At 40.0% G+C, this 25,172-nt stretch overlaps 2 protein-coding genes across 2 annotated transcripts in view; both read left to right on the forward strand.

Moving 5' to 3' along the window:
- ATOSA (atos homolog A) overlaps positions 1 to 7,937 on the forward strand; it is a 47,240-nt gene extending 39,303 nt beyond the window's left edge. Inside the window, exons 10-12 of the mRNA XM_082290776.1 lie at positions 215 to 283; positions 1,132 to 1,331; positions 6,694 to 7,937. Of these exons, the coding sequence (XP_082146902.1) occupies positions 215 to 283; positions 1,132 to 1,331; positions 6,694 to 6,847 (423 nt within the window). The 3' untranslated portion in view covers positions 6,848 to 7,937. The remainder of the gene's footprint in view (positions 1 to 214; positions 284 to 1,131; positions 1,332 to 6,693) is intronic.
- A 4,000-nt stretch (positions 7,938 to 11,937) lies between these two features.
- Positions 11,938 to 23,254, forward strand: ARPP19 (cAMP regulated phosphoprotein 19). Its single transcript, XM_082290925.1, has 3 exons — positions 11,938 to 12,165; positions 16,954 to 17,076; positions 19,734 to 23,254. The coding sequence occupies exons 1-3, from the start codon at positions 12,121 to 12,123 to the stop codon at positions 19,902 to 19,904; spliced, it is 339 nt and encodes a 112-aa protein (XP_082147051.1). The 5' UTR covers positions 11,938 to 12,120; the 3' UTR covers positions 19,905 to 23,254.
- The last annotated feature ends 1,918 nt before the right edge of the window (positions 23,255 to 25,172 follow it).

Consider the following 25,172-nt stretch of genomic DNA (forward strand, 5'->3'; position numbering starts at 1 on the left):
AGGAGAACGTACCTCTTATTGCACAGCTTTTAATGGTCTGCCAAACTATCTGTAAGGCCCCTACTGCTGATTTTTTACCTGCATCTTAAATGTATTGCCTTCTATTTTTAGTTTTTGTAAATTACTGATTATGTTTCAGATCAATGCAATTACATGATTAGAACATTTTCATTTGTTTATCTCTGTGACCTAAATATGTGTTTTGTTTTTGTAGGGTGTAATTACTTTAGAGTCCCTTGGTAAAAGGGGTTATCGGGTACCGCCTTCAGGAACAATACAAGTGGTACGTACTCAGCAGATAAGGGTGCCTTGAAACCACTGATATCAAGAAAGTCATGCAGAGATGAGGTTATTGGAGATGAGCATGAAGCTAGCAGTGGAAATGTGCATCTCTGTAGGTATACTGTATACTGTAGTAATTCAGAGTAGAAGTCTGTGCATGGGACAAAGAAGATTCCCAATCTTTGAATGCTTCTGTGCTCTGAGGAGTCTTAACATCAGTTACAGGAGAATCAGAATACTTGGGGACACTGTGGCTTTGAAAAAGTGATGGGGAAGTAATTAGGCCACAGTCTAAATTCTGAATTTCTTCTAAAGTGATTAAGATTGAATAATGAATGGTATCTACCTTTTGTAATATTTTAACACCACCTTTACTTTTGTAATAAAACCACGAAGTAAATCACAGTCATTGCTTAGAACCAGTGAACTGACTCCTTCTTTTAAGAACCCAGTCCAAGATAACACATTCGTAATTCCAGGTTTAAAAGCGGAGCCCACCACTGAGCTTCCTGTGAGTGTATTGTGTCTGGAAAACAGTGTAGACAAAAAGCTGACTGGAAAAATAAACAAAAACGGGGATGCTGATTAGCAAAGTAAGAGTAGTCCTATACTAGTATTTCATTCAGATTAGATTGTGTTTAGCATTATATTTAAAAATGGGAATTGCTGGTAGTTGAAGTGTTGAAAACCAGAAAAGCTTCCCGCTGTTTTTGCATAAATGTTTCTCTATGGCACAGAAACGTGCATAGAGGACTATTCTGATGGATCGAGTTTGGGTTAGGTTTGTTGGGTTTTTTTTCAAATTTGTCATCTCTAAAGAGTATTGTATTGAACTGTTTGTCTTTTCAGACCTTATTTAACCCTAACAAAACTGTGGTGAAGATGTTTGTGGTGATCTATGACTTGAGAGAAATGCCAGCTAATCATCAAACATTCCTACGGCAAAGAACGTTTTCTGTTCCTGTGAGACGAGAAATCAAGCGAACTGTCAATAAAGAAAACAGTCACCAGACTGAAGAAAGGCTACTACGCTACCTCATACATCTGAGGTAAGCTCCTTGAAGTTAAAAAACCAAAATAAAACAAAAAACCCCCAACAAACCCAAGCCAAAACCACAAAAAAGTATCTGCCAAAATTTAACTCATAATTTCTTTCCCAGCCAGCCTTTCTGTATACAGAAATAAGAAAGCATGAAAAGAAAAAATAAAAAAAAAGGAATGCTAACTTGATCTTGAAGCTAGACAGTAGAGGAGGAAGAGCTAATAAATAATTTGGATTCTCCTTGGGAGAAACAAAGTTAAAATACAACATAAAGCTCTCTCTTGGCACTAAAGTATTTCATATACCATTGCAAAGCTTAAATCTTTTCTTAGTGAGAGAGATATTGTTCCAGCTGAATCTATGCACTTTTTTTGAGGTTACAGGAAATAGTGAAAGTGGATGTTATATGGGCAAAAGCCAAAACTAAGGATCAAGGAAGAGAAGGTGCCCAGTGTGCTTCTCATGTGCCTCTTCACCAGAACAGCTTGTAACGGTCTGAGCTACTCCTAAAAATACAGTGTTTAGTGGCAAAAATGTAAATACCTGTTTCATGATGCAATACTGGTGATAATCTCTTTCACTTTATAAAATATTCACTGAATCTTCCTTAAATGATTTACAAAGCACTGCCTGAAACCAGACACTGTGCTGCTGCTCGTGGGGTGTTCTGGAGACTGCAGTTGGAAACAAAGGGGAATGATGGATGTACTCTGTCCTCCTGCAGTTTGCAGACTTCTTTGCCTGTGTTTTTGTAGTAAGAAATGCCTGTACACACAGAGCCAGTGCTTTCACCGCAGCACTTGGAAACCCACCAGCAGCTGACATTCTGAAGTGAGCAAGCAGAACAGAATCAAACACCTTACCCTTCTCTATTGTTGTACAATCATTTCTGGTACATATTAGTTTTCCTATTTAGTGGCATTGATTTCTATCCGACAGACTTTTGAAACACAACCTTGTCTAGAACAGTGATTCTAAGCCAGACTCTCCCATTAAATGAAAGTTGACAGTCAAAAAAAGCGTGTTGGTTTACTGGAGTGTGATAATAGTGTCATAAGGCTGTTGAACAGTGTTTTCATTCTGAAATTTAGCCTGAATTGAAATTCATCCTTCCAGGCCACACTAACTTGCAGTGTCTAACCTAACCATGTTCCAGCATTTTTCTTTTGGGGCAAATTCTGAAAAAGTGTGTAGCCCCAATAGAAGGCTCTGTTCAGTTGTAATGTTGATCTGACTGTGCAGAGGAACTGGGGACAGGCCTCAGCTGCAGTGGTGGGTAAAAGTCTGTGGCCAGCTGGGTCTAGCATACCTGCATGAAAAGTAGTGGTCTTGTGTCCCTTTTCAGTTTCTACTTTAATGTAGGTTGTAAATTTCTTGTTGACAGACCCAAGAATTCTATTTGAAGGCAAATCTGCTTTTGGCTCTTTCATCTGTTACAGCTACAAGTCTTTTTTAAGAGCTTCCTATTTCTAATACCTGCTGAGAGACAGAAATGTTGCAGTTCTGATGCTTCTCATTTTGAAATATCGGTACAATTTAGCTCAGCTTTCAGACCTCTGGTAGGGATGAGTTCATGGGTTTATGATGAGTAATTGGAAATGCATCCATTTCTGATTGGAAAAACCAAAATCATAATTACGATGCTTAGCTTCTTTCTTTGGAAAGTGAATAACTACAGAGTATGCCACAAGTTTTTTCTTCAGTGATGAACCCAAGCTTTGGGTCCCTTCTCATAATGTAAGAATGGCAGAACTCCTTGAAATATTAAAGTAGCTTATGTTGATCTGTCTTGTGGTTTATTATACTGAGCACTTACGATTTTACAAAAGACTCAGTTGTCCATTTAGCAGCCTTCCTTACTAAAGATGGATTTTAATTAGGAGGGCTTAAAAAAATCTTCGTAGTATATTAATTCACATGTAAGTCGGTTTTAAAACTTCATTTTTAAAAGCACCAAAGTTTCTTAAAGTCTGCTTTACTGAGAAGTTATACAAACCTAGAAAGTTTTAACTATTCAGATTTATTTTTATTTGTTACTCAAGTTGACTTAGAACAGCCTTTCAGTTTTAGTTGCTGTAGTTATTGAGCACAAGCATCTTAAGCTTACGTATTGAAATTTTGTTCAAAAAACAAATGAAGTCACCACCAGTGAGCTGCATTGTGGTCGCATCTGCTTGCGAGGCCTTAATCACACTTGTCAGCACTCGCATTATGAAAGCTCCTTTTCAAGTGGTAATTCAGCAAAAATGCTTGCATAGGTCTGGAGCTTAACATTGGCGGCCAGATTTTCTACAACAGTCTTTAAAGTGTCAGGTTTATTGTGTGTGCAGCTTCTGCATGCAGTTCTGTATGTTTGAGGGACTGTTCAATATGCCATTAGACTGTACTTGTACCCACAGCTACAGGATTGAGATACCAAATACAGCTTGCACAGACAGCAGAGCTTTATTCATTATTAAAAACCCCCAAGAGTTGCACCTGCAGTTTAAGTTGTTTTCTGAATATGCTTTGGGGATAATTTTTTTGTTGCAAGTGAAGCAATGACTTTCTGTCTTGTAATTAAATCGACTTGAGCATAAGAGCTCAGCTCTGCTTGTGCCTCATTTCTGCCCAGTGTTGTGAGGATGACGACCATCTGTGGGTTTCTAGGTCATGTTCTGGCACCCTTGTGAAAAGCAATTAAACAGCTAACCTGCCCACAGCTCAGCGTTTTTCAAGTTTTTAAAGCTTGGTCAACAGCCTTAGTTACTGACACATTGCCAGGAATGGCATGGAGCGTAGTTGTTGCTTAACAGCTAGAACAGGGCTTGTTGCTGAGGGCTTGGTGGAGGGTAAGCTTGAAACTGGTTGTTAAAAGTAGTGATTCCTCAAGGTGTTGAGAAACTTTTTAGAAAATACTTTCCTAGTATGACATACACCTTTATTGGTGGAAGCTGAAGATACCTGCTATTACTGATTTACTAGCTGCTTTTGATCTTTATGGTCTCTCAGCATTTTTTCTTATCTAGAAATTTTTATCCTTGTCCCAATGATTTTACTTACTGATTTTATAGATTGTGTTTTTCACTTATAAAACACGTTTTGCTACATATGTTTTCAAGACTATCCTGCTTCTGTGAATTACTCTGTTCTTTGTAAATTTTGATGGCCTATAAAATACATGTAGGGACTTTGTGCTTGTATTTGTCATTTGTTCAGTAAAGTTCCTCTGCCAGACTTTCTAGCATCTGATATTTGTGTGTTTAAGCATTCCTGTATTTGTCTGTTGTTACTGTTCCTGGGACACCGTCTGTCAGAGACCTTGGTTGTGTTGGGTTTTTTAAATTTCTTTACACGAAACTACTGGAGCTGCCACAGCTCTGCAGTCAGTCCTGTGCTGGCCACTCCATCACTACCCTGCAAGGGTGTAGGGAATTCTTGTCTTGATTATTCCAATGTATTTGTGTGTATGAAAAGCAACACTTCTAAATCCCAATTACTAGGGTAGACCTGTCTAAAAGAAAAATAATAGGTAATGGATGCAGAGATAAGAAGAATCCCTTGAACTTTGCTGCTGTCTCCCACTTATCCTTCTTCAATCTTTTTGAAATGTCGTGCTCAGAAAAGTCATGTTGCAGGGAACCATTATTTACTGAGCAAAGGGAGCATTGCAGGATTATCACTCATAGAAAAAAGCAAGCTTGAGAAGTTTAAAAATAGACTGTGCTAATAATTCTTTTGAAAGATCCATGTGTAAAATGGAAGTTGAGTTCTACTTTATTATGGTGCTTTGATAACAAGATCTATAGGAATTAATTTCAATCATACTTAGCTACAATAGACATTTCAGTTAAAATTTTTCCTTTTAGAATGTGTTACGAGCTACATTCTGAGTTAACTGTTTGTGGTGTTTGCTTTGTCCCTTGTCTCTTTCAATCTTCCTTGTGCTCTCTTCCACAGTCTTCTCTTAAGATAGTGTCTTCTCCCTTTTGCCTATCAGGTAAAAAGGGCTTTCACACTGACAGCACCGAGCAAATAAATAGTGATGGATGGGATCTCTGTGGGAGCCAGTAGGAGCATTCTGCTGGACCCTGCTGCATTTAATGTCCTTGACAGCTGTATCTAGGAGAACAGAGTTTTCCTTTGTCTGGCTGTGGGGATGAGTACAAGCTATTCTGCATCACTCATCTGAACAGAACAGTGCCACAGAATCCATTTCCACAACTTGCCTTCCTCAGATGATGAAGCCTTGATGGATCTTCTGTACTTGTCCTTCTCCTACCTCTCAGAATTTCAGTCAAATTATGCATAGGTTTATTCTAGAGATACTGCTTTTGCTTCAATGGGGTCAATAAGTAAAAGCCTATTAAAAATCTGTGCAAATTGTAATACATGCCAGTACAGCATGCACTGCTCTCTCAGCATTTGCAGTGGCATCATCCTGTTGTGACAACAGCAATGGTTTTCTGTTTCTATTGCAGCAGCAAAAGCATTTCTCCCTCACTGTGGCATATTGGTAGTGATGTTCAGTTCAGTTGCCATCAGAAATGCTCCTTAGGCTCTTGTGCCTTTCCTGGTGGAGAGAAGGAAATGAAGGAGTTCTGCCACATGAAAACTATAGAATACAGTTCTCTGAAATGCAGATCTTGCCTCTCTATATACAGTTGTTAAAGCCCAGAGAAAGTGGAACTGGCACATTCCTGCAGGTTTGGAGGACCTGAATTAGGCTGTTTAGCTGCAGCATAAAAGATGAACGGGCCCAGGAACTGACCAGTGTTTGCTTTGGTGATTGGGCCAGTGAACTGCAGTCTCTTTGAAATGCTCCCCAGTCTGTTCAAAAAAAATTCTCTGCCTGCCTGCAGAGATCCAGGTATCTACTGCTTCTCAAGACAAGTTCTTTCTATGTTTGGAGTGTGGTATAAAGCAGTAGTGAACCTCCTGGTGCTACATTCACAAGGAGAGCAGTGCAATCTGTCTACATGATTGCTGGAACTAAATGCATATTTGATATGTATATTGTTGGAAATTCCCTTTTGTGTGTGCTTAGGCCACCCTTTGGACATTTTCAGTGCTCACTGAAGAGCATTTTTTGCCATTCCAGATTACTGAGGACTTTAATCTTCGATGTACATAATGGCAGTGTGAACTTCAAATATTCCATGCCACTTTCAAAGCTGTGCACTGCATTGATTACGAACAGAACCTTTAAATGTCAAAAGAAACAAAGCAGAATGAAAGTGTTAGGATATTTTTTCTCCTTTCATTTTAACTGACTAATTTTGTTTGTTCAAATGTGTTTTGGCCGTAATGTTTTAGAAGTGCATTTTATTTAATAATTTTTAAAGATTAATCTTTTGTTTTAGATAACACAGGTATTTGTATCTTTTCAGGTTCCAGAGTTCTAAATCTGGAAAGATCTACCTCCACAGAGATGTAAGGCTCCTATTCTCTCGGAAATCCATGGAAGTTGATAGCGGCGCTGCATACGAACTCAAATCTTACACTGAATCTCCAACAAATCCTCAGTTTTCACCAAGATGCTAGCAAACAATGGCAAACAAAAGTATTCATTTTGCTGTTGAGTACTCCTTGCAAGCAAAGATTGGTAGAGACAACAGTATAAAGTTAAGTCTGTAAAGGAATAAAAATAGCGCTCAAGAGAAAGAAGGTTCTGTGTGATCCTGGACCAGTTTTTAAAAGGTTTCTGGAATGAGCTTTGTGTATTCCAAGTAGACTGGAAACATACTTAAATCTAATCTTTTTGTACTGTTTAAAACCACTTCATTGGATGTGTTGCAATAGCAAATTCCCAAGTTAGTTTAGTGTTTACACTTTTTATTTTATTTTTCAGTTATTTAATATTTAATGTTTCATTTAATACTCAAGTGATGTTTGTCTTTAGTGTTCTAATGTAGCATAAATCCTATGTAAAATCATACTATGTATTTTTGGCATTAATATTGAAATCTGAAATATATACAGATGTCTTTAATCTGTGTGCTGTTTTAAGTGATATTCATTTAAGTTATTGAAAATGGGGACAACAGGTGAATTTCCATAACATTTCATACTATGCAAGCATTTAGCTGTTTTTTCTCTTTAATGGTACCCTTTTCCATTTTTTCTCACAACCAGATTTAATAACACTTGCAACTACTGTGCAGATTGTTTATTTACTTACTCGTGCATTCAGATCATTAATTCAATTCACATTTTGCTCCCTCAATTTATTTTCTTTCCTTAAGGGCCATTTTAATTTTGCTTTCTGTTATTGGTTTTCCTGACATAAAATGTGCACCCTCCCCCATTTTATTTCTCAAATTGTGTTAAAGGATGTACTGTGCAAACAAATTAGTATTTATATCTTAAATATATGCAAAAGCTATGAAACTTGTACTTTTTGTTTTATTTTTAGATGAGAGGATCTTCATGTAATCCTAAATATTTTTCATAGGTCAATTCCATGTAGGCCACTAGGTGGCCATAAGAAGTTTTACTAGCAATGCTACCCTGGGCATATGACTATTTTCCGATACGTGTGTGTATTCCTAAAACAAAACAGTCAGATGAACAGTTTATGCTAAGTGTTAAACTGTGTAACTGAGAGAAATAAAGTTAGAAGCATTTGATTATATTTGAACTATATATTTAATAATGAAAATGAAGCTTTATGATGTTTGATGAAGATCTGAGTTTCTCAACTGTCTTACCTTGATTTATGTGTTTTTCTTTACTTTGCTGTAGGTTTTAGAGTGTCAGTAATATGCAAGGTGCCCTTTAATGCTTATCTGATGAAGACTGGAGAAAGGATGAATGTGCATCTTGTATATTCAGCACTGCCCTTAGATGAGAGAAGTCAGTGTATCATGAAATCTCCAGGAAGTCTGCCAGGGAGCGTAAGGGAGACTGCACTTTCCAGATGATACTTATCAACTATCTTGTACATGCAAATGACTGCTGCTCCAAAAGGGCAAAGCTTAGATATTGCTGAGTCCTTTCCCCACTTCAGCAGTGTTTTCCACTCTTACACCAGGTTTTCAAAGGTTACCTAGCGTTCACTTTAGAGAGAATTGGGGGAAACTGTACAGGAAGAGATTGTTTGCAATTTCTAGTCATTTGTGTGCCCTCTAAAACTGAGAAAAGGTTTCTTTTGGTAGCAGAACAGTCAAACACAACTGCAGTTGTACTGTGTACAGAACTATGGTCTGGACTAGGATATCAAGAGTGTGTCCTAGTTTCTGTATAGCTGCTATTGAGTCATAAGCAAACAGCATGTATCCTCAAACTACTTTTTTGTGTCATGGTGCACAGCTGCTTGCATACTCAATGAAAAAAAGCATGAGGAAAGGACACATTTTTAATGAAAAGTCACCATTCCCCTGTAGTAGATTAACCTTTTATTTCGCACTGACATTATGCAATGTTTGTATCTTGATAACTTTATTTAAATAGACTTCTCCAAGTCATCTCCATTCAATTATTTGCTTTGAACAGCAAATAAGTGTGGATTTTGAATATGTGGTTACTACAAGTCATGTCTAGGAAATAAATTTGTATTCACTTTAATAGTCAAACTACACTTAGTCCATATATGGATTTGGAATGAAAGTGACCTTGGATTATCTGTGCACAACTTTGATTTTACTGAGTCATTCTCCATTTACAGCTTGATCTGAGTAAACACTTTCCATTAGGGACACACCTGGAGAAATGCTGGATGCTCATAAACTGAGCTAAATTCTACACAGCCTTCTATGCATAGGTTAAGACTAAACTAATTTTTGAGAGGTCATTGGTTTCTTCTCTTTAGTCCTCAATAGGCTCAACCATATAGCATTATTTTTAATACATGTTTGAGTGGTTTATAAGGGCCTCCAGTGATGGCTGCTACAACTAATCTCTTCAGTGATAAATTATACTTACCATGAGAAAGTTATTTATAACATCCAACTAAATCTTGCTGAAGTTGAGTTAAATACTGCTTAGGCCTTTTCACTATAAGCAAAGAAAACAATTTAGTTCTTGTATCTCCCTTCTCAGTCTTTTTTTCATAACTAAGACAACCCCAGACTGTTCAGTCAGCCTTTCTTTTTTGCACCTCTCATCATTCTGGCTCTTTGCTCTCTTCTTTAGGACTGAATCGGTCTTGAAGTGTCTGAGGCTGGACACAGCATCCCAGTCAGGGCCTCTCTGTGCCAATCAGACTGGAAAATTGGGTTGATAAATCACATGGATTAAAGTCCTCTTCATACATCCTGTTGTAATACGCTGTTCTTCAGTATCAGGAGGTGTCAACTTGCATTCATCTTGTTACCCAGTATAAGAGATGTCCTACCTGCTTGTTCCCAGAATGGTAGCTCTCCCTATTGAACTTTATTCTCTCACTACCCAAGATTTTATATGCTCAACACAGCATTGCTGTTTGAAGAACTGATAGCTGTTTCCAACAAACTTGCATCCACCACATTAAAGTTTCATCTAATTAAGTTTCCCTAGTTTGCATGGGGAAGTGTCAGAAGCCTTATTAATGCCAGAAGGCATCTGGAACTTCAGCCACCTTCACCCACTTCTCCACATGGTCTGTTTCCTTTTTCTTAAAGGAAAGATGATTGTGTGAAACCCTGTTCTTAACTGTGAATTCCTGCCTAGCTACTCAGTTTCTTTTGAGTGCTTATTTTAGATGATTTATCAAGTCATTATTGACAGCTTAATTACATAGCTTGTATTCTGTCCTCCCCTTACTCTTATTCAAATTCAGGAAAAGTGACTCCTGGAAACCCATTCATTTGTTACAGGTTCCTATATGAATCACCAGTAATTAACTGGAGATTGCTTCTGTCATTCTCTAATCTCTTAAGGATATTTTTTAATCCAAGTTGAAAATATTTACCAAAACTAATTAAAGTAACCTGTAAACCAGTCTTTCCTTCTTCCAGCTAGAGGCTATACTTCATTTGTTACACTATTTACCTTGATCATGCCAGACTGAACAAAAAGAAACATTAAACTCTTTGGTCTTTACAAGTTTTGTTCAGTAATATTTCAGTGCCCCCTTGTCTTCATGATCTGCTTTAGATACACATCCTTAAAAACTGACCTAGTTTCTGTAGGCTGCTTTCTTGTATTTGAGGCCATTGAAGAACCTGGGGGTTTTTTGAGGCCCTGAATTTATTTCCCATCTCTCCTCTGCATTGTGTTCCCTTAAAGAAATAATTATATTAAGGAACTGCTGAATCCTTGAAACTGTTTTCCCTCACATTAATTTTCTAAGAGATTTGAAAGAAATTCCTGAAGTTTGCATTCTTGTCTGCAGTCACTGCTTTGGTCCTCTGCTTCCTTTTAAAAATCTTTGAACTTCATCCTTGTTATGATCATTTTTTCTATGTTGCTCTGTTTTTCACACTTTCAGACCGTTTCTCCCTGATTTTGCTAGAAGCAAATGTGGCACACCCACCACTGGCATGGCTTTTTTCATCATTAAGAAAAAACCCACTGGTGCGTTCTATGATTATTTTTCTGTGCAATCTGCCTGGCTGTATCCCTTTCTGAATGAGGGATGTTGACATTCTTTGGGTTCCCCGCAGCTACATGATCCTGGTTTCTGGACAAATCTCTCAGGTGCACAAGAAACCTCTTACTGGCTTGTGGGGCGTTTGGTACAATTCAGCTGTGGCAAAATCACTGACAGCTTCTGTTTTCACAGACCTTTCTGCCTTGCCTCTTGTTTTCTTCCCAACCACAATCACACAAAGCCTGTCATGGCCAGTCCCTCCGGAGCTGTGCCAAGTAGAATCCATACCTTGCTGTTCACATAATCCTTCTACTTAGGGACCCCTAAATATTTATTAATGGTGGGCTATTTAAACCCCTCCTTTATGCTCTTGGAAGAGAGTCCACAGAAGGTTATTGTTCAGCCAAGAACCAGACAGTGAAAAGTAAATGGGGAGGGAATAAAATACTTCGTATAACTTGATCCTGTGCTGTTAGGGAGTTCCAAGGGACTGAGACCTCCTATCCTGTCAGCTGCTGTCTGGGATTCAAGAGATCCTCGAGTAAAGCTGCTGAGGACTCGGCTTCTTGTATTTTGATCACTAAAAGTGGCCGAAACAACTAACTTCAGCCAAGCAGTAAAGGTTTTTTTCCCTTTACCCTGGTGCTGAGCAGGGGAGGCCACGCAGGCCTGACAAGCTGGGGTTAGGGGTTGTAGTGAGGTGGGGGCCTGTGAGGGGACCAGAGGAAGTGGCCTTAAGCTGAGACACGGGAGACTGACATTAGATACCAGAAGAGTTTTCACTGTTCGGCTGGTGAGGCCTTGGAACAGGCTGCCCGGGGCGGCGATGGAGTCGCCATCCCCGGAAGCGTTTCAGAGACGTCTGCCTCTGGCTCCGGGTGATGTGGTTTTGTGGTTACAGGGACACCTCTACGGGTGGACTGGACCATACTGAACGTCTCTTCCAACCCTAATGTTTCTGTAATTCCGTGATTCTAACGGGCGGAACACCGGGGCAATGCAGCCTCTGAGAGCCGCCCAGCGCCGCCCCCGGAGCCGGGTCCCGAACCCGCGGCCCCGGACGTGACGCGCGGAGCGCGGGCGGATCCCGCCCCCGAGCCCCAGCCCGCGCGCGCGGGGGCCGAGGCGGAGGAAGTCTGGCCCCGCCGACGCGCCGTCGCGCGCGCCGCCGCCATCTTGTGCGGGAGGAGGCGGCAGCAGCAGCAGCAGCAGCGCGGAGGAGCCGCGGCCGCGCCTCCCGCCCGCCTCCTTCCCTCCTTCCCGGCTTCCCTCCTTCCCGGCCCCGCCGTCCCGCTGCCGCGGCGCCATGTCTGCCGAGAGCCCCGAGCCCGCCTCGGCCGAGGAGCAGAAGGTGGGTGGCCGGGCCGAGAAGCACAGGGAGGCCCGCGGGGCTTCTCCCGCTTCCATCGGCGCGGCCGAGCCTCTCCCTCCCTCAGCCGAGCGAGCCCCGCGGGCCGCAGCGTCTCCGGGCCCGGCCGCCCCTCAGAGTACCGGCTGCCCCGGGCTGTCCGCCGCCGCGCAGCAGGGCCGGGCGGCGCTCCCCGGGCAGGACGGGCCCCGCCGCCTGCGGCCGTGTGGGGCTGGAGGCGGAGGAGCCGCACCACCGTGATGGCTCGGGAGCTGGTGTTCCCTGGCGATCCGCGGTGTGCTCTGGCCTGGCCGGGCCGATGGCGCTCCCTCTCTCGTTCTCCGGCTTCGGCCCCGCTCCCTCCGGGTGCTGCGCGATGGGCTGCGGCTCACGATGGCAGCGGCGGGATGGACACCAGCCACAATCCGGAGGCTAAACGTCTGTTTCACTTCTAGAAAATGTTCCGCTTTTAATGTAATCAGTTCAGGAGAAAAAATACCCAAATCACAACGACCGTGACCTGTGCTAGTTAAGGCTTCTAGAAAGAATAACTGGCTGGGTTGTCTTGTGGTGGCCCTCTTATGTCATCTCTGTAGCTAATAATTGTATCGTTTCTCAGGTGGGATTTGGTTTCATAGATGGCTGTGCTGTGACTTTAAGAAGCCGTTTGTTTTTTAGTCTTGTCATTGCTGTGGGAGCCTGGTTGCAATCCCCGCGGCTATGATCCGGAGAAGTTATGAAACACAAGTACTGCTTTGAAGGACGCTAAAAGAAAAAGCTTAATCTACCTCATCTGATAAGTTTTTGTTTAATAATTTACAATTTGTAATATGAGTTAGTCGCACGAGTAGAGCTTTAGGAGTTAATATGGAATGATGCCTTCTCAATAGGTGCTGTAATCAGAACCAGCTTCTTAGGCAGGTCTGTAATCTGCTCTTAAATAGGTGTGTTCTGCAGTGTGGCTTAACGTTCATGCTAGGTAGGCTGCTGAAGGGATACTGTTCCTGTTCAAAGCCTATAAAAATAAGTCCCTGGCCTGTGCAGCACTCCTAGAATAGCTCTGTAATAAGAGCATAGTTAAACATGTGGCAGCAAGTTTATTGTAATGCCTTCTAGGGTGTTCTTATGAAGTCAGGTGACTGGGGCTGATCTTCCTAACGAACTTTCAGACTGAAGTCTTGAAATGTCATGTTTATGCAGTGCTTGGAAAAATTACCCTTTATTTGAGAGACGGGAGTTCCTTGCTGATCTCCTGATTTAGTTTTATTCTTATAAGGTGTTCAAGAAAAATTATATAACATCAATAAAAGAAAACTTTGCTTTCTGCAAGATTATGTCTTAGTCTGATACTGTGCTATCAGTGCCGTTATGACATTGCAATATTAACCTCCACTAAAACTATTTGTCTGGGTAGGCAAAATTGAACATTCACTCGGTTAATGCTTAGCTCTGGAGCACTTACATAAACAACCCATTTTGCAGTACTTACTTGTATGTATGCTTAAAAAAGAGGATGCCCCTAAATGAACTTTGAGGCAGTGTTTTCATAATCAGAGATTTTTTCTAAACTTTTCTGACATGCTGTAAGAAGCTTGTGCTGAGCGAGAAAGGTTTTTACCTACAGTGATACAACCTGAAAATCTGCCAAAGACCAGCGTTTCCTGTTCTTGGCATGAAAACTCAGGACAGTGACAGGGGGAAGTTCAGAAACAAAGGAAGTTTGGATATAGGAAAACGTATGTTTGGTTGACTCTTTTTGCCTTAAAAGCCTGTATTTTTCAGGAAACTGTTAGAGGTGGTGCATTTTGTTGCTGAACTGGCTTTTGCCACATCAGTTTGCTGTAGGGTTGTGCTGTTGCCATGTTTTTCCCATTTTCTGCTTTGCATTTTGTCTAATGTCTTCTGCTAAAGATGAGCCATTCTTACCAGAGTTTGAAAAGGTTGGTGGCTCTTTTTTATAGTCATGCAGGTCCGTTGTCCAGCAGATACAGAACTTTATGCTGCTAGAACCTCTGCCAAGATTAAAAGCAAAAGCTGTCTTTTAAGTGAGTTAGGTAACTACTGCCTTCCTGGTAGATCATTTTAATGACTTCATGAGCTGTGTCAGATTCCTGTAGAGAACTAAAATTATAACTTTTGTGTGGTTGTCACTGGGAAGAAGAGCGTGGTATATCTTGATTCCTGCCCACTCCCCAGTCATTTGTTAGTCACTTGGTTGTTGCTTCTGTAATTCAAGGGAGAATGTTCTGAATGTAGGAGTGGCTTGGATTAAAGTCTTCGGGGCTCAGCAGCACATCTCCGAGAGTGTTCAATACCATCTAGTCCTCAGAAGAATATAAGATCAGGACGTGCAGGCAGTGATCTTCCCAAGAAAACTCTCCGAGGTCTCAGCAATCTGATTTAAAAGGCTTCTGAGCTGCAAATGAACACATCGAATTGCTTTCTGAATCTAAATTCTTGGCACCCCCTGTATCCTTCAGCAAGGAGATCTGCAGCTTAACTGTATTTTATGTGAAGAACTGTTGTCTTAAGTATTTTTTGAACCTGCCATCAGCTGGTTTTGTTTGACACCCCAAGTCGTGGTATTGAAATTCTTTCATTTGTGTTCCGTGTGTTTTTGAGTCTGAGTTGTTGTTGGTCATCAAGAAGAAGCAGCCGTGCTCTGTATCCTTTTGAGCTGCATTGATGCGTAACACAGTGTTTGTGTTTGGATTGCTTGCTGTGCCATAATTTGTCAGCCCTGTGAGTTTGTATAAATGTCTCCTTTGATGCACTGTGAATACATATTTATCTAAGCTATTTATTGTTGGTCCTCTTATCTTAAAAAATACGTCCTTTTGGTTTTTAGTGGCAAAATAATGCCCCCTCAAATACTCTGTCTGTTGGCTCAGCAGTGAGTACCCAGTGATTCAGCATTAGATGTTGCAAGTGTTGAGCTGAAAGGATTACTTTTGAGCAAATCCAGTCCGTGTTGGCATTCTGATGAACCACAATAGGGAGAGCAGCAGTTGTGTGATCTTTGTAATGCACGAGAACTGCAGGCTTGGCTAGCATGATACTGCCCCGTGAGAAGTAGTGTGGTTCTCTGTCCGTAGTGCCAGGGAAACTTTGCCCTTTATTTGTGTTTGTATTTTGCATTGTATTGCCTAGCTGTATTTTCATCGAATAAAAAGCAGTGGTTCCTGTTGTCACAGAAGTTTCTCTTCAATTGTTATGAGAGTTTCTATTTTTTCCTTGGGAGGACCGTTAATTCAGCTTCCTGTTGTATTGTGCAAAGCTGTCCTTGAGGTGTTGTGGCTAAGTGGAGCAACTAGAAAATGTTATATTCTAAATCATGTATATCTATTCATCATAATGGTATAATGTTTGTTTCTGAGGCATCTTACCAGAAAGATGTTGAATCTTACACAACCTGGAGCATTTTACAAGGAATAGAGAAGAGCACCTAGGGATAGGCGAGTGTGGTGGTGGTGGCTCTCGTTCCTCAGCAGTTCTGGCTTAAGTAGCTCCCAGCTCCTTGTGTTCCTGCCCTCCCTGCTGCTGTGTTAACATACCTGTTTGTGCAGCTGCTTGGTCATCCAGGCTCTGGAAACCGATCCAAACAAAACAGCCCAACAAGAGGAGAAGAAAAAAATGATTAAATGGTTATTTTTCTGCTGAATCAGTTTCTGTAACCCCTTACTAGGGAGTACAGGCAGTCATGCTGATTGATGCAATGCAAAGGATGATGACAGGCATGGAAAAGAGTCTGAAGGGGCTGCCTAAGCAGCTCTTAAGTGGACATGAAATCTTAGTCATAGGTGAATGAAACCCTCCTGATTTCAATGGCAATTCTTACTTCCTGCCTGAAAGCCTTTCTGTGACTTCAGGTGATAATAACAATTCTACACTACAGCAGTCAGTGCAAATCATTACATATTTTCTCTGAACTAGCAGTGGTTTGCATTAAAAAAAAAAAAAAAAAGGCTGTGGCCAAATAGTGGAAAAAAACAAACCAAGGATTTTGAATGAAAGATATTTTAAAAACTATCCAGTAGAATAACTTGTACTTCATACATCAAATTGCTACATGGATGTGGACCAGATGAGTATGAAGTAGAGGCCAGTGAACAAATTGCAGTTTAGCCAAATGAGTATCTCTTAAATTATTATTTTGAGCATCCATGTTTTACGGTGTACTCATAAAACAGGCATTTTATTTTACACAAATGCACTATCCAACTGTCTTCATCCTTATAATTTCAGGATAATTATAGACATGTATAGAGAAACACAGTATTGCTATTAATGTAACAGCAGGCATGTTTTTGAGACTGTTTCACAGTGAATATTAACACATTGCAGCTGAAGCAGCCTTACAGATCAATGTGGCAGTGGAAGTGCCAGTCTGCCTGTGCAACTAAATGACGAAATGGGCATTTGGAAAAAAAGTCCTGTGGTTCTTGCTCAGTATTCAACATTTGTTTGTTCTTAGTGGACTCCTTGTTTGACCAAAAAAAAAAAGTTTTGTTTGAGGCTTTTTTTTCAAGCTTGAATAATTCAAACTACTTTTCTTTGAGGGGGAAGTGTGCACATCTTCAGTATCTCCAGGAAGGGTGTCTAAAAGGGGAGGTTGAACCCCTTCAGTTGCTGTCAGGATTTGAGAAAGAATGTATGAAAATGTCTAATCAGATAATTGTTATGCTCACTTGGTAGCAGCAATGGGCATGTGGGTGTATTACCTGCAAAGCTGTTCTGCATAAATATACACTGCTGTATGTTTCACTTGGAGTATCACTGATTGTCTTTCAGGAAATGGAGGATAAGGTAATAAGTCCAGAAAAAGCTGAAGAAGCAAAATTGAAAGCAAGATACCCTCATCTGGGCCAGAAGCCAGGAGGCTCAGACTTCTTGAGGAAGAGGCTTCAAAAAGGAGTAAGTTCCTTATTGTCCACAGGGTATGGACAACAAAATCCAAAATTCCTGTATCTGCGATTTTTTTTCCCATTCCACAGGTCTTTGCATGGAACGAGTCCTAAGAACTTTAAATTTTGAGAAAGCACGAGGAAGAGAAATTTGTCTCTGCAAAACAAATGCCAGGTTGGCAGGATAGCTGTTTACAGCATCAGTGGCTCAACCACACTTGTTATAAAAAATTAAACTTAGAAGCTGCTGTGATAGACTTGAAAAAACATTAGGATAGAAACTCATCCTGATTTATCATGCTCATTCTTAACCCCCAAAATTGATGTCCACTCCTTTTATCCATGTTTCTAGCACATGAAAGTTTGGTGTCTGCTGTTAGACCAGGCATCATCTGACATTAGTGGTTTGAGAATGGTAGTATTATTCTGGATATACACCCAGACCAAAAAATAATGATAGAAGAATGAAGAGTGAGTGAATATTTCAGCATTGTTCCACATCTAACCAGTGTCTCTTATTTTCTTAGCTATTTGATCAGGGATTTTTTTTTTAGTGTAATTATTCATAGAGTGATTATGTAATGCCTTTCAGGCATGCTAGAACCCTGTTCTTGGAATAATCCTAGTATGTCACTGTTTCTGATGGTGCTTTCATTGCTGTCACACTGTTGTGTGTTTTTTTCTGCTAGTGTCTGGGCCCTTTCAGTACAGGCAATGATTCCAAGTATAAATACTTGGCAAACCAGCTGGTGGAGTTCAGTGCTGATCTAAATCTGTGCTATCTGGTAACATCTCTTGGGAATTGTTGCTGTTGGCAGGTTTTTTGGATAATGTTTGTCTCCTAAGTTGGAACATACAAAGCAGCTAATGGCTGCTGGGCCTGGGCAGGTGGTAGATGAGGCGACTCCCTCTGAATTATGCTACTGCGAGGTCAAAGGCAGCCTGAATGAGACTTCATCGGGTTCAGGGTATGTGTAGACACAGAAGGGAGTGGTGAGTATGTATTGTGATGATATCTCAGGAAAGCAGGCCAGCATTCACTCAGCAAGGATTGATAGCCATAAAGGAATTAGGACTGCTTGCACTTGGTGCAAATGTGAGAAAATCTCACCACAAGCAGTAACAACCTGTACAATATCTTCATCTTAATTATACACTATTGAATGCAAAGGTTCTTGCAGCATTTACTTTCAAATTTGAGCACAGACAGATCAATGGCCATCTTAATTGACTTTTGCTACTCTTGGTAAAAGATAGCATAAACTTGTGGATTCCAATTCATAATATGCCTTCTGCAGTTCCTGATGTGGTGATATAGCTTTCTTCCATTTTATTTTTTATTATTTCAGTTTAGTGTGCTCGGTGTCTTAAATGAGGAGGTATCTTTACTTGATAGAGATTCTGGTGTACACTGGGCTGCCTGTACCAAGGAAGGTTTAAAACAGAGTGAGGGTAGTGTGTGTGCTTTCAGGTAGTGTTTCTGACACAGAGGCACTTGGACAGACATAATTGGTTTGAAGGGAATGCTCAAATGCAGGCCATGTGTGAGAAGCTAGAATAAATCAGGAAAATGCTGAGCATTTTGCAGCTGGTTGGTACTAATGCAGAATAAAGACTGATGGCAATGTGCTGCCTGGAAGCACTTAGACACAGCAGGTAGTGATGGCTGTTGTTCAGCTGACTGAGGACTAAGCTTGTACAAAGCTAACTGAAGACTCTGCTCTTCAGAGATGGTTGTGATTGTAAGAGTAGTTAGTGCTGTAAATCTTAATCCTGAGTCTAATTTTTTTTGCCTCATATGAAATCTGTTCAAAATCATGGATTACAAGTATCTTAGTGGTAGACCTCACGGTAAGACGTAAAAATGCAACCATTCCTGCAAAATGTTTCAGTGAGCAGTTGAAAACTTGATGCAGAGTTGGGATGAAATTCCATGCCTCATCTCACCGTGATGTGGATAAATAACAGTCATTTGGCTTTGACATGCATAGATAACTTAATATTCTGAGAAATGTGGCTGTTCTTAAAGGTAATGCTAATAAAAACTTGCTGATATATTAAGGAACACTGTTTTTCAACAAGGAATTTCAAACTTAATTTACTTTTGTATTCAGAAAAAAATGGAATGTGGGATAATAATTTCCTTGACATAGTTCAGAAGGACTGTACAGTAGATTTGACTTTGCAAAATAATTGGTTTGGGAACTTGAGGGATTATAGTTTCACTGTTTTAACATGTGCAGAGAAGGGGTTTTCTTGTTGGCACGCAGTTTCATGCTGTTTTGATCTCTGATGTGATAGACCAGGCTCTGTTCTCCAGCTTTAATTTGTGCATTGTTTGGTTATTCTGTGTAGCAGAACCTGTTCACTGCAACAAAGTTTGCAAACCCCAAGGTTTCAGTTGTGGGAGATGAGCTTTTGGTAAAACCAGGGCAAAAATAATGTTTGCATTATTGTTCACAATAATGTTCACAATGATGTTAAGAGTTTAGCTGTCTGTGCTTAGTAGTCTTGATAATACCTTTTTTTAATCAATGTAGAGCCACCTTGACGAATCAGGGAGATTTTACAACTTTTTAAAATTTAAAATACCTATTTAACAATGTAATTCAGTGTATACATCTGATAAGATTTCAGGCTTTTAAGTATATGTGTTTTGTCTTCTAGCAAAAATACTTTGATTCTGGTGATTACAACATGGCTAAAGCAAAGATGAAGAATAAGCAACTGCCTACTGCAGCTCCTGACAAGACAGAAGTCACTGGTGACCATATTCCTACTCCACAGGATCTTCCACAGCGGAAACCATCTCTTGTTGCTAGCAAGCTGGCTGGCTGACGAGAACAGCTGAACTGCATGATTATTCTCATTCCTGTTCTTTCTCCTTAATAGTTATTTCTCACCCACCCTCACATCTCCCTTTTTCTTTCTTACACTAAGTCATGAGACTGACAGCTTTGCAGGTAGCGATAGCATGTGCTGCTATTGTAAGGGAATACTGTTAAGAGTAAAACGTAGTATTTGGACTAGTTGAGAACAATGCACTGATTTAAAAGGACAAGTTTGGTTAGAGCAATGTAATCTACTTGAAAATGTACATATTGCCCATTTCCTAGTGTAGGACTGGTTCCAGCAAGTGACATCGCAAGTTTTACAACTTCTAATGTTTATGCTTTTGTTATTTCATCTTAATTACAGCATATTTGTATTTAATATAACCTCCAGTTGTGTTGGGTTTTTCTTCCGTGTTTGGGTTTGTTGTCTAAAATAGAGGTTTAGACCACAAGTTGCTGGATGGTAAAGCATGTATAAAAACAAAGACAGGGCTCTGATTGAATTTTGTTTCTGCTTTTAAACTTGAACGGCCTTAAACCTGTTTCAGCTTTAACAATAGAGTTTTTACTTGGGCAATATTTGCCCATTCTGGCATAACTCTTGTGAACCTAGTGCTTATTGACAACTGCCTGTTGAAGCTGGTGTTCTTTTCAGTTCTGTAGCTTAGGACACACTTTCGTTGAAGATGTGGATGAAGTGTGCATGTGCATAGACTGTTGAATTCACTCTTGTGCCATTCTTTGTAAATACAATAGTTTTGCACAACCTTTTGCAAACGTCTATTAGTTTTACATTTTAAAAAGCAGATAATGTGCCAATCAAAGCACAAGTGATTCTGTATCTTTCAAAGTCTTGTCCTGAAACTAAGAGCCCAGAATCTTGCTACTGAAAGTAAAAATTGTATACCTGAAATTTGTGAAACACATTTACACTTGACTCACACTTAACGCTTTTGCAGTTGTACATTTTGTTTCACAACAATATCCAGCATTCAAATATAAATCTGGAATTTGTACCTATATTTGCAGGCAAGTGCCCTTTCTCTTCAGTAGTTGTTTAAGCTTTTAAAGCAGAAATGCTCTGTTGATATGGAATATGACTAAGTGTACTGTTCTAGAGAGTTCCCTGTGTGGCAAACACCAAATCTAGGCTCACTAGCATTTGATATGCAGTTATCCTTGGGCTATTTTAGACTTCTGGAAGCAGAAAGGTATCTTTTTTTTTCTTGGACTCCTGAAGAGGTAGTAAACGATTTCCTTTTCTTTGTTCTACAGCAGCCCCTCATTGGTTTTGGGAAAATAAATATCTGGAAAGGTATTTCTATAATGACCTATTGAGAAATAGGTAAATTTTCATATCAGAAAATAGGAATGAACTCCATTTCATGTTTATGATGAAGGTTGTAAGTACTAGATAGCCAAAATACATAGTTGATATTAGCCAGGTGAATTGATGCATTTAAAAGCATGTTAGTTCAATGAAATCAGAATATTGTAAGTGGTGTATGATCCATAATATAATTGATTTTCATTTAAGTAGTCACAGCCTTTACATTCTTTGGGGGAACAAGAAACTCTTTGGGAAGATCAGTTTACTGAATGCCTCTCTTTTTAAAAATAGTTTGGTAACAGCCTATTAAGAACAAAGCACCAATGTGAGTATTTTAAGGGAAAATACTTAAAGATGCATGATTTTAGAAGCTTGTACTTTGTGCTGACATATTCAGAAAGGTCTTGGGGTATAAAGGACTGCTAGTCAAAACCAGTGCTGGCCCATATCTTCTGCAATGCTCTCTTCTAAAGGCAAACAAGGTGGTCAAGAGAAAACGAATAGTCTCTATTTGGTCCTGTTCTGGTCAGAACATACAGTGTCTATGTAAGGGTTTTGATTCAGAGAAGCACTTCCAGAGAATTTCAAAATTGCTAACCTGATTCTTTTCAAGCCCATACAGCCCTTTTCTAGTAATTAGATGGGCTTTGTCAAGCTTGTCCTTACTCCTTATACTCCCCTGGTATTACAAATAATTTGTGGTTTTTGCAGAACTTTTTGCAGTTTGAAAGAAATGGACCTACCTGACTTCTTTAAGAAATTAGGCTGGAAGAATAACACAGAAACTGGAATACTGAAGCAAGCTGCTTTTTACAGATGTTTGTTCTAATGTGAAAATCCCTCTTTATTTCTTTGTATAAATGAAATTGAAACTTAATGGTAAGACTGGGCCTGAAAGAAATGTTGAACAGCTTAAGGTGACTTGCTGTGTATTGTCTGGTGCCACTATTCTGTAGCTCCCCTAAGGTGAGTTCTCTTGATGTTTGGGAAGGTTTAAAAAAGATAGCCATTTGAATTTAAACATTCCACTCACTTAGCTACAACTCAGCTTGCCCTGCTGGTTGGACAACACAAGCTCTTCCGATGCTCACTCAGTGACTTGCAGTTCCTAAGATTACTACAAATTCTGCTATGAATATATTATCCATGTGTATATTTGAAGTACTGTAATACTAACTAGGTCAGTGACTGATGATGAGCCTTCACATCTGACAGACCTCAGCAGCAGGCACAACTATTTTGATTCTATACACTGTATAAAACTTAAGTCCAGTAGTCACTTAACAGTAAATGGAACATGACTGCAAATCGATGCTTACTTTCAGCTTACTCCAGCAAGATAACTCAGCTATCCAAACTGATGTACATAATGTATTATATGAGTTTTACCATTTGATAATTGCCTTTTTCAAAGAAAACCTGTCCACACTATAGACTGGCAGTCCCTTTCATATCTTGCCTTTAAAAATAGATGGTGTTTAGTTGTTAGAGTAGTACTCATGTAGGCTTGTAATAGAAGATAGCACCAACATTTTATTTGAGATAGTTAAGTGGATTAATTACAACTTCACAGATATGTCCCCAAATCTGTAACACCAAAGGCTTCTCTCTCATTGTTCTTGATGTAGTAGGACAGTGTTTGCGTAAAGGCCACAGGAGTACATTTTGTTGGACATACTTACACCCAGTCAAGATGTTAAGGTGATAAAAATGTCAATTGTTCTTTACAAACTTACACATTGTATAGTATACAGAATAAATTGATTTACTTAGTTTTTATTGCAACATGGAGGTTTGTCTCATCTTTACTGTGGTTTCCTAAACAATACTGGATACCTCGGTATTCTCTGTGGAAAATTTCTAAACCCTAAATCTTGCTACTCTGTATCATTAAAAATATGACTGGGCTTTGGTTTCTAGTATGTTAGACTACAGAATTACTTTAATGTAATCACATTTATATATATTTCAGTGCTTATTTTTCTATTAAGGCAATTAAAGCTTATTGTTTGAAAACTCCGTAACAGATGATTGTTTTGGTCCCTTGCACTGAATGAAGGGGATGTCTGGGAACCAGCCTGGTGCAAAGAAGTTGACATTGCTTTAGACTGTTGGTCTAAATATGGCAGCATTTCCAGAAATCACAATGCTGGAAAAAGTCCAGCTAATTTCCCAGTCAGTCTGAGGCCGGGGTACTGATCTTTGCACAGCTTCGAGAGCCATAGGGTGTTACTTACACAGTTAGCTCAGTGCCCAAGGTTACAGTAACACCCTCTGTGCTCTGCATACCTGCATGGTACACAACTGTCTCTCTTCCAACACGTCTCTTGCATTAAATTTCAGAGTTCTTAACTGCTCATCAGTGCTGGCTGAAACCAGCCCTGTTTGTTTTCTACAGCTGAAGTCTTCAGGCCTGGTCCATGGAGTGTGAGAATATGGGCTTGGCAGAGAACTCACTGCTCGCTTGTCGTACAGTGTGACAACAGAATAGGAAGCCCTATGTGAGAAGGGAATTTCTCTGCCACAGTTGAACAGATGATAGATGTGAACGGAACACAGGTGTAAGAAGAAAGGACAGATGACATAAAAATTCAGTATAAAATTCTGCATGTGGACTGTGTCAGTTACATCAGCTTTACTTTGTTATCTGGAACACCCTGGGATCAGTGCTCTGAAAAAAGTGCCATCTTTCCGAAAAGATGTGCAAGGTAAGAGATGAGGTCGTTTAAAATCTTGCCAGCAAATATTTGATGCAGGAGATGCATCTTTAATAAGTAGTCAGTCTGGATATATTACAAACAGGTTCTTTCTTGGCAACTTCCAGTGCCCCCAATTTCTGTCCTTAATGGCAGATTTGAAATCCTGGTTTATGCAAATTGTGTCAAATCATAGCATATTTTGGACTCAGATATCTATTTTTTGCTGTCGCTTATAATTACATTTGGCTCCTGAGCTCCAGCTGTGAATGGCTGAGATCAGTAATCCACAGTCCAGGCGAACTCCTGAAATGAGTGTCTTTGAATTTAAAATAGATATCCTGAGGAAAGGGTTCAAAATAACGGCTAGGAAGCATCCCACAGTCAGAGGGGAGGTCCAGGTCCTATCTGAAAACAAAACTGACTTTTCAGTTGTTCACAATTTCAGTGTTGCACATGAAGGATGACTGGTAGCTTTAGTATAGATCTCTGTGGTGTGCCTTGGCATACAGATGAAGAGCAGCTATGTACACTGCTTAGCCAAAACCTCACCCCTGACCTGGACAGCAGTTCCCAGGAACCTGTTCTGGGCTTTTTATAGCACTGAGAGTGAATGTCCTGTTCTGCTGATGGGAGTGAGCCTCCTGGCATGGGATAGCAACAGCAGTTGTGGTTGATAAGCCTGGACATATGGGTAGAACATGGAAAAAAAGTATTTTTAAAATTCAGCTCACATTATTTTGAACTCTCCCAGCATAATCATGCATTGTTTTAATCTCTATTCTGAATTTACTAACCTTAGTTTCCTAGCTGTGAAGGCCATATATCTGCACCTAATACAAACAACTCTGGGTAAGCTCCATATTTTCATCTTGGCTATTTTTCATTTGTACTTGCTACTTTCTCCATCTCCTTCCTAGATAGCAGCAGCAAAGTCCAGCTAAGCATCTATTGGGAGTGTTTGTTTCAGGAGTCAGGATAGCATTTCCTCTCTCTGTTACTAAGTTGATGAGTGATCTCTGACCCATCTCTTTCATCAGTCTCTCTGTAAAGGTTTGTCTGTTTCTTTCCCGTCACGGTGAGTTTCAGGTGCAGTACTGATACTACCCACTGAATACAGCTGTTAGCTAAACAGCTGAATTCTGAGAGAGGATAAAGAGTCAAAAGCACTTTGGTGGACAGTGTGGCAAACATACATATTTCAAACTTGTTTTGTATTTTGGACTACTTGGAGTAGTAGGATGCA

Source organism: Coloeus monedula (assembly GCF_965178545.1).
Source record: "Coloeus monedula genome assembly, chromosome: 14".
NCBI classification, from domain to species: domain Eukaryota; kingdom Metazoa; phylum Chordata; class Aves; order Passeriformes; family Corvidae; genus Coloeus; species Coloeus monedula.